The sequence below is a fragment of the Gouania willdenowi genome, chromosome 22, assembly GCF_900634775.1.
Source record: "Gouania willdenowi chromosome 22, fGouWil2.1, whole genome shotgun sequence".
NCBI lineage: Eukaryota > Metazoa > Chordata > Actinopteri > Blenniiformes > Gobiesocidae > Gouania > Gouania willdenowi.
In genome coordinates, this window is record NC_041065.1 from 4,809,549 (window position 1) to 4,820,206 (window position 10,658).

General features: G+C 34.4%; 2 protein-coding genes across 3 annotated transcripts in view; both read left to right on the forward strand.

Moving 5' to 3' along the window:
- The window catches only part of LOC114456180 (titin homolog), a 76,328-nt gene that overhangs the window by 32,830 nt on the left and 32,840 nt on the right, over window positions 1-10,658 (forward strand). The window lies entirely within an intron of this gene.
- On the forward strand, window positions 56-10,632 carry LOC114456182 (pleckstrin homology domain-containing family H member 1-like). Its single transcript, XM_028437795.1, has 5 exons — window positions 56-182; window positions 3,095-3,250; window positions 3,358-3,455; window positions 4,844-4,973; window positions 10,354-10,632. The coding sequence occupies exons 2-5, from the start codon at window positions 3,161-3,163 to the stop codon at window positions 10,414-10,416; spliced, it is 381 nt and encodes a 126-aa protein (XP_028293596.1). The 5' UTR covers window positions 56-182; window positions 3,095-3,160; the 3' UTR covers window positions 10,417-10,632.

A 10,658-nucleotide genomic window follows, 5' to 3' on the forward strand; every position in this document is an offset into this window, starting at 1 on the left:
CACTTCTGGACGGCCCAGAAATGAAACCTATTCATCTTTTGACCTCAGAGTGTGAGGGGGCGCTAGCGCACTATCTGTTGAGAGACGACTTCCGGGATCCATCTTGATGGCGAAACAGATGAACTGTGATCAACTGCTACTCATCTATTGGCATCCACGTTAATCAATCGGCAGGGACTGTTGTAAGTGTGTTATTATCACTTTATATCTGTATATAATAACATATCATTCACTATTTTGTTAGTATTGTTTGTTGAACTACGTGTTTGTTGAAGATGAACCAGCTCCATGTAACCAGCAATTGTATTGTGTATCACAGTTTTTAGAGCGGAAAAGTGGTACGTACTATTCTGGTAAGTAAACATCATGTGTATCCGTGCACACAGCATTAGAAACGCTCATATTTTCACCACGTAAGCAAAACAAAAGCGCGTGAGGCTTTTACTCCGTAGCAGAGCACCACACACAGGAGTAGTCACGTCCTTTATAGCGCACAGGGAAAATCCCCGGAAAAACCTGCAAAGTCAGTGTTAACATGCACATCTTTTTAATGGCGACAGTTAAGAAAGCTAAGCTACATATTAGTCATTCTTATTATTGTTTTATCTTATAGTTACTGGTATTCATTAAATTATTTTGTTATTTTTATTATTTCTATTATTATTATTACCATTACTATTATTACTACTTTCACTATTATTATCTCTATCTAATGGTACTACTACTGTATTATTGTTATTGCTATTCTTATAATATTCTTTTTTTTTAATTATTTTTTTTATCTTATAGTTACTGGTATTCTCATTGTATTATTTTTATTATTGCTATTACCTTATTATTTTATGTTATTGTATTATAGTTACTGGATTTTCATTATAATATTTTGTTATTGCTAATGTTATTGTATAATCTTACTACTATTGTATTAAAGTTATTGCTATTCTTATAATTACCATTATATATGTTTTATAGTTACTGGTGTTCTCATTGTATTATTAGCATTGCTATATTATCATTCTATTACCTTATGATTATTTAATATTGTTTATTATTATTGTTTTTAGTGTATTATTTTGTTTTTGCAATTATTACTATTAATATTATAACATTACTTGTATTACTAGTACTACTTTCACTATTAATATTTTATCACTATCAACATATTTATTATTATCAGGGCTCTACACAAACTTATCCAGTGGTGGCACTGGTGTGACCAACTTTCTCTGTTGGTCGAGTGGGTGTACAGTATAGACATGTATAGTATATGCATGCTGAGGAATAGTTGACTTAACTGGCGTACTGTAGTTTTGTATGAAGTAAAGATTGACAGTGACTCAAGATATATTTGCAGAATGTTTTAGTGTCAATATTAAGTTATAATTATTATAATATTACTATTATTACTTTCACTATTAATATTATTTATCTATTTGTACTAGTATTGTATTCATGTTTTTGCTATTCTTCTATTATTATTTTTAATTATTCTTTTATCTTATAGTTACTGGTATTATTATTAATATTATTGTTATTACTTTGCTGTTTTATGTTGTTAACTATTGTATTATAGTTACTAGATTCTCATTATGTTATTTTATTGCCATTATTATTAATGTTATTATTGTACAATTGTACAACTACTACATTAATGTTTTTGATATTCTTATAAATACCATTATATTCTCATATTCTTTTTTTTAATTATTTTATATCATAGTTACTGGTTTTCTCATTGTATTATTAGGATTGCTATATTATCATTATATTACTTTATCATTATTTAATATTATTATTATTATTTATTATTGCTTTTTTATCACATTATAGTTACTAGATTCTTATGTTATTTTGTTATTACTATTATTATTATAACATTGCTATTATTACCACTTTCACTATTTATATTATATCCCTATCTAATTGTACTACTACTATATTATTGTTATTGCAATTATTATTTTTTATTCTTTTATCTTATAGTTACTGGTATTCTCACTGTATAATTTTTATTGCTGTTACCTTATTGTTTTATGTTGTTTATTATTGTATTATATTTACTGGATTCTCATTATGTTTTGTTATTGCTATTATTATTATTATAGTTATTGTTTAATTGTACTACTACTGTATTAATGTTATTGCTATTCTTATAATTACCATTATATTCTCTTTTTTATTATTTTATATTAGTTAATGGTATTCTCATTGTATTATTAGTATTGCTATATTATCATTATATTACTTTATCATTATTTAATATTGTTTATTATGAATAATATAGTTTTTTCATAGTAACTAATTTTTAATTTTAACTTCTTTGATAATTACGTTTCAAAACGTTTATTTTCATTTTGAAATCAACACAAATTAGACCAAACGAGACGTGAGAGGGAGGAGCGTCTGAGCGGCACGCACACTGATACTACGTACTATTACTACTAAGAAGTAACCCACTAACAAACTAACCTCTAACATGGTGTGGTGGTGGGAATCCAGCAGCAAAAGGACTCACTCAGTGTGTTCCTGTGTGCCAGTCCCAATCCTGGATAAATGGAGAGGGGCACCTTTAGTGTAAAACCCACCAGTTTTCTGTGTCTCTTCTCTATGGTCGTATGTTGGATGTACATGACATGTTTGTGTGTAATTAATTTTCCCACTGGGTTTTGTGTGTTTTCCCCTTAATAATAAAATTAGGGTAATTAATACAAAAAAATAGCATAACCTGTGCACTTACCAGGGAGACAGCATTACAAAAGTTCTGCTATTCCCCTAGTGTTTGACCCAAATCTGCAAAGGTGATGCTTTCAATGACTGTAGGATTAATCGGTTTTAGCGATATGTGTTGATAACAAGTGGAATCACATTAGATTTGAACTCTTTTACACCAGAAAGATGTCACATTTAACTAAGTATCACTCTGTTTGGGACTGATCACAGTATTGATCAGTGCATCTTTAGCTTCTATGCACTGCTGTCAGACAGTATTTCTAATCTCCTGGCACAGTTATTGCATCAGAACTACATGCCACACATTCAGAGGTGGACAGTGGAAGCTGGTTAAATATGGTTAAAGGGGGTGTGTCTCATAAAGGTGGTGGGATTCGATGGCTCCACGACTGTAGAGGAGTTCCTCAGCACGCTGAACCAGAGGATAGGAATGAGGAAGCCTCAGCTGATGGGTTTCGCTCTCTTCACGGATGATCCATCAGGAAAAGACCTGCAGCACAGCCTGCAGCCCTCAGCCAAGGTAGGACCGTAGGTCAACACACACACACACACACACACACACACACACGCACGCTCATCCAGTATTAATGCCTATGGCTGGAAACTGATCTGAATCTCTTTTGTCAGATCTGTGATGTCATTTCCAAATGGGAACAGACTTTAAAAGAGATGCATCCTGGGAAGAACAAGGGAGGGCGTATTGTTCGACTTACATACAAGAGCAGGTAAGATTTGATTTGTTTCAACAGGAGCTTTTGTGTTATGAGTTTGTCACACCACAGAAACATGCGTCATTGACATAATGACACAAAAATCGCTAAATATGAATAATGAGGTTTCAAAATCATTGAAAAACAAGCACTTCTCTCTGCTCTGAGATGCTGGGGGCATGTCAGTTAGAGGCGCTGAAACCACGCCCACTCGCGGGAAAGGTGCCGCCTCCTTACTGTGTCTATGGGAGAGAACAATGTGAAAGCGGCTCCAGCGTCAATAGTGCTTCCAAAAGTGATCGGACCAAAGAAGTGTCAGCGGAAAGGTCTGCTCCGCCCAAAATATGTGCATCCCTGCCCGGTTGAGTCAAAACGGCGCCTGATAGAAGCGAACAACTGTACATGGTGTATAAAATTGCTCATTTTATGAAAAATGTAGCACCAGCGGAAGCGTTTTATTCCCCTGAGTCTAAATATGTGGTTTGTTTTTGGCTAGGGGCCGAATTGCGTCCGCTGGAGGCCACGGAAGTTTACTGAGCTTAAGCAGCAGGGTCAGGTTTATGCTAATGATGGCTCCTTTACGCAACGCGTCCTTGATTTCTACATTTATGACCCATTTAATGTGTTTAGAAGAAAATGTCAGAATTTGCTTTACACGGACTTTAAAGCTCAAATTTAGAACATTGTGATGTAGAATTTTAACAGTTTATTTTAGATTTCCTGCATTTGTAAAAGTGATTGAAATGGTAATTGTCAGAGGTGAAAGTAATAGATTACAAGTACTCACGTTCCTGTAATTGAGTTGCTTTTATGGTACTTGTACTTTTTTGAGTATATTTCTAAATCAGTAATTTTACTTGTACTTAGGTACATTTGAAAACAAGTAAAGTAAATCATTACATTTCTACACCCAACCATTACTGATTAAATTATTATGACAATTGGCTTGGGACTGTTTTAGAATTCAGAAATTAAATTAAATTGTATTGATTTGTTTTTATTTTAATTTTAAATTGAACTCTTTGGTGTTATGTTTAAAAAAAAAATGGTACATTTTGACAAAACCTTTTATTTTATACAGATGCCTTTGTGGAAAATACATTAAGTTCCAATTGTATAAGATTTGGTCTCTTCTTTTTTAAGTTTATACATAAGATGTTATGTATGAAAGGGAACCGTGGCAAGATTTATTACCAAACATAGACAAGGGTGGTGAAAGTAACGATAGTAACTTTTACTATTTCATTGAGCTACTTTTTACTTGTACCTGAGTATTTTATGTATGACTTACTCAAGTAACAGTCCTTCTACTTACGTACTAGAATATATCAGTACTCTTTACACCTCTGGTTATTGCCTCTAAAGTCAGGTGTAATGACTGGGTTCTCTCTACTTTGTTTCAGATCTCAGGTGAAAGGAGAGACAGAGCGAGAGCGCCTCCTGTTGGCCTACCAAGTCAGTGATGAAGTTCAGCAGGGCCGGTTTCCTGTGAACAAAGAGCTGGCTCTGGAGGTGGCAGCCCTCATGGCACAGGTCTGTGAAAATGGTTTTTATATCATTTATATTAAATTAATTATAAATAATGTAAATCTGAATACTTGCTAAAAAACAATAACTAATTAGTAAAAGTAACAAATTACCACCACCTAGTGTTAGGGGGCAAATAAATCCCCTTCAAATTAAAATAAAAAAAAAAAAAAACTAATTCAGACAAAAACCTGCCACCCACTGGAAATCCATCCATCACAAACAGAGATATTATGAATCTAAACCAAGATCTTCCTCTGACTTTTTAATTAGAATTTTTATTCAGAAGAACAAAAACAGAACAAACAACACTAATTGTCTCAGTAATCAGCTGAAAGGGTGTAAGTTACACAGCTACACCTTCACAAAAAACTGAACTAGGTTCTCCAGATAATATTACAAAAAATATATGGAAACAAATATTACTATTGTTACTATACACATTTAGTATATAGTCTACATAGTTGTATATATGCAGTTTATACATGCACATCAAATATATATTTATATACATATGTACTGTATAACTGCTTTCATCCAGTACTTTGTCTGTTTTTGTTGTTGTTTGATTTTTGTGTTTCTACTTGTATTGTTTAACTTACAATAAAAAAATTAAAAAAAATGAAGTGAATTTTAAAAAACTATTTTTAAAAATCGATTTTTGAAGTTTACGAATCGATTATGTGAATCGATTTTTTCCCCACCCCTAATATATACATATACATACATATATACACATATACTGTACATATTTTACTATTTAATATTTACTCCACAAATTTCATAAATGACATTTTAAATAAAATATATGGTGTGGCCACATTACAATTCACAATATACTCGATCCTAATATATACCTTTTTGTTATGTTTATTGAGTAAATATTAATATTTTTTATACCATTATATATCTATTATAAATTATTGCTGTCACAGGTAAAATTGTTGCACTTCTGTCTTATACTTACTAACAATATATGATTTAAAAAGCTTTTTAAACTGGTTTTTGTTGCTGCTTTGTTGGTAAATGGACTTGATTTATATAGCGCTTTATCACCACACTGAAGCAGTCTCAAAGCGCTTTACATATCAGCTCATTCACCCAATCACTCTCACATTCACACACCAGTGGGACAGGACTGCCAAGCAAGGCACTAGTCGACCACTGGAAGCAACTTAGGGTTCAGTGTCTTGCTCAAGGACACTTCGACACATAGTCAGGTACTGGGATCGAACCCCCAACCTCTCGATCAGAAGACGACCCACTACCACCTGAGCCACGGTCGCCCACGGTTGTTTTATTTCATCCTTTAAGCATTTCCATAGTTTTCCTTCTGCAACCCTGCAACCTTTTTGGGAGTAAAACTTTGCTATATTTATATTTCATTTGGACATTTTTTTTTTTTCGCTGTATTTTTGTTTGAACAATCACACACAGTTTGCAAAGGGTGGAATAAAACACAATTTGACAGATAAAATAATAAAGTAAATAGATGCCTGTGGTCTTTACAAGTCATCTTTCTTAAAACAAAACTCAGAGAGAAATAAAAAAAAAAAAAAACAATTAAGTGTAACGAAATAAAAATGGAAAAACAGAAAATGTTTCTTTGAGGTTTGATCACCCTCTTTTACATGTAGGTTTCCAGAATAATATAATGAAATGAAAGAAAAAGAAATGAAAACATAGTTTTATATGTCAACATATACCCACATACAACACTTAAAAATAAAATGTACCATAGTTATACTCAACAAAATTACAAATTAAACTTAGATGGACTTACAGAAATGCCTTAGATCAGTGATTCTTATGGCGCGTTCTCACCAAACGCTTTTTACATGCGTCCGGCGCCTTCAACGCGGCCGACGTTGAAGTTGGGATTGTTGAACTTTTGGGACATATCGCGGCGCGTCGACCAATCAGGAGCATTCCCCACCCGTGACGTATTCAGAATAATGAGAAGAAAAAAACACTAACAGGAGGCAGAGACAGATGGACAGGCGCACTTCTGCTGGAATAGAGCACCTATTGTTGGTGTCCTGGTAGGGGATGCGGGTCAGCAGGTCGTCAAACTGGGCACGGGAGAGACGGAAGTAGTGCTGAAAGCGACTCTCGTCCGAGCGCAGCTCTGGTGAATCCAGAAACGGCGCCGAGGTGCAAATAAAGCCAAGCCACTCTCTGGATAATGTAGAGCCGATGAACGGGAGTCGGAGGTGGCGTGTTCAGCAAGGAACTCCAAACTTTATTCTCCATTCAACCACACCAAAAAACATCTGACCAGAAACACAATGTTTCCCACCACTTCATAGTCACTGGGTGAATTATGAACGTAACTGATCTCCACAATATCATCCATTTTATGAACACCACCGGCAACAGAGAAGCTCCTCCCCTCGACGCGTTGGGCGCGCGTCCCGAGCATCTTCGACACTGGTGACAAGCGTCTGTATTCAATGAGCACAAGCATCCAACAACACAAGTGAAAACGCGTTTGGTGTGAACGTACCATTAACCATAGGGCCCCGTCTCATGGTTGGTCCGTGAGCGCCTCCCAGAGGGCCGTCAAAAAATGTTTGTTTTAAGCCTGTGGTCCATGGGGGCCGCAAGAGCATTCACTGGCTGAATTTATATTTGCACTTTACTTCAATTGTATTGACAGTTGTATTAAAAAAAAAACAAATACTATTTAATTAAATTTTTTTTTTTAAATTAATTTATTTAATCACCCCATATTTGCCTTTTTCATCAGTATTTTTTGAGTCCTTCCTTTATTATTGCAGTGAATACAATTTTTTTTAAATATTTTTTTTTTTTAATCAGCTCGACTTCAGCCTCATTTTCTCTGATGCTTGTTTTGTTCAGTGAATTGCGAGCCGCTGTTGTTTGCTGGTTCATATTTAATTGATAAATGAATTAATTTGCGATAAGCACATAGTTTAGGTTAAGGCTTGTTAGACTGTAAGGCAAGGCAAGGCAAATTTATTTTGCATAGCACATTTCATACTCAAGGCAACTCAATGTGCTTTACATGATAAAACATTCAATTGTTAAAAATCAATAGAACATTTAAAATCATCAGTAAAATCAATTAAAATCATCAGTAAAATCAATTAAAATCATCAGTAAAATCATCATGACATCAACATGACAAAAAATCTCTCTCTCAATCATATGCAGTAGAGAAAAAAAGTGCCTTTAACTTTGATTTAAAAATGTTCACATTGGATGCTGACTTCAGCTCTGCTGGCAGTTTGTTCCACTTCTTTGCAGCATAACAACTAAAAGCAGCATCACCGTAAGTAGATCAGATATACCGTAGTTAAATACAAATCAAGAATTAAAAATAAATAATTATAATCCTCCTCAGTGCCAGCTGAGATTACTCTATTTTCATCAGAAAAAATAATTTTGTTTCTAACTTGTTTTGTTCTTCTGTAATCAGCAGTTGAATAGAGGCAAGTTTCACACAAATCACCAGTTTTTGACAAAAGGCTGAGAAAAACGTCTTTTTCTGAAAAAACCTATTAGTGATTATGAAGCAAATTTTGGCTTTAGTGACACCTCAACATTAGTTTCCTACTATAAAACTACAGAAACAACACTGAGACCGGGCTTTTTTTTGACAAAATTATTCTTATTTTGCTATCTATGTCAGAGTTGAATTGATTTCTTACTGTATTTTGGCCTTCCTCCAAGTCTCTCCCCCGTCATTCTCCCCACACGCAACTTCTTCCTCATCCTGGACATGCAGAGTGTCACTGCTTGCCCCATTTTTTTGATTGCTTTATCTCACCATCGCCACACTCTCAATAGTCTACTTAGGTTCCACACATGCTCTGGTCAAGTGTGAGCTGCTGGGAGCTGCTGGGAGCTTCAGCATCAACTCCTTTCCTCTCCCGCTGAGCTCTGCCCATCGCAGGTGATCTATCATCCAAAGGTGCGCTGCTGCCACATACATGTCACCATTTGGTCTCCCAAATGGAGACCAAATGTGTGTGCAGCAATGCACACACACTTTTCCGAATCACAATCACTGCAGGTTGTTTGATTGCGTCATACGCTACTATTCGGCCTTGTTTTTAACTCACTAAACTGAAGGCCGAATGTGGCTTTTTTTACAATATTATATGTAATATTTTATAAGTTAACGCATTGATGTGCTTTTTGGACCAGTTTACCCAGTGAGTTTTAGGTAGGAATAAAAGGTTTAGAATGTTCCATATCTAATCTGATCTAATCTAAGTCTATCTAAATATGTTCCAATATAATGTAATATAACCATATCTATTATGATTTAATCCATATGATTTTATCTAATTCATTCTAATCTAATGCATGTTAATTAATGTGATCTAGTCTAATTTAATATGTTCGAATATAATCCAATATAACCTACTGTATCAATCTAATGTAATTTAATATGTTATGATCTAATCTATTATAATTTTATTATAATCTATTGCATATAATCTAACACGATCTAATCTGATATAATCTAATTTATCATGATCTCACGTGTATAATAATTGTAAAAAAAGTACTACTTCGCGGATTTCGGGACATAACCATAGCATTAGCATTAACCTAACAATAACATTACCCGAGCATTAGCATTAACCTAGCATGAACATTAACTGCTCTATTTATATTCTAGTTTCCAATGTTGTCAGTGTTTGCTCTAGAAAATACTTGTGACTCTTTAAAAACATATCTGCGTGCAACACTTAACCCGTGTTTTTCCAACATTGGAGTCTTGGCCCCGTGTGGGGTCGCCTGAAACGTCCAGTAATAATAAAATTAAAATAAATGACTGATTAAAATCATATATTTTTTTAAATTGTATTTATTCATTTATTTTAATTCATGTATTTAAAAAACAATACATAATATCAGAAATAGACATAAGTGCAGGAAGAGGCAGGAAGTTCAAAGAGCTTAAATAATGATTATTCTTTTTCAAATTAAAACGTCACACACAATCTCAAACAACTGTATTCCATATTTTCATTTTCTCAAATATAAATCTAGTTCAAATAAAATGTTGCATAAAAATATCTGAGCTGGCCCTTGTAACTTTGTGCACTAATCCTTAATACTCTACACTATTTGTAACACAGTATAACAAATATTATCAAACTAATTTTAGAGGGAGAAACTTTCAATTAATTAATTAATTAGTTAAGTTCAATGCTTGTAAAGAGACTGTTCAGAATGAGCGGTACATGGGGCTGCCAATCTTTCGTTTGTATATTAAGTGCCCTCGATGTCTTTTTGAGATTACTTTCAAGGTTAGAATGAATGCCATGGCTATCCCAAACATTTTGTTGACGTTAATATTTCTGAAAACAGCCTTTTTTTAAACATTTAAACAACGCAAAAATTCCAGGATGAGGAACTGCGAGAGGAGGAAGTCGTCGCAACAGGAGCAGCTGCTCAAACTTGTGAATGAAGTAACAACACTGAAAATCATAATGAGAGAAAAGGACACATGGATCTCTATGCTGGAGCAGAGGATTGATGAACTGGAACAGTACAGTATACGTGGAGGGACGATTTGGTGATTACTGGGATCAAGACTCGACACCGTACCTACGCCAGTGCGGCAGCTAAAGCAGAGACGACGGAGGACGCTCCGAGGGAAGAGCTGCAGTCACTGGAGCAACAGGTGGTGGATTTCTTTAATGGGAACAA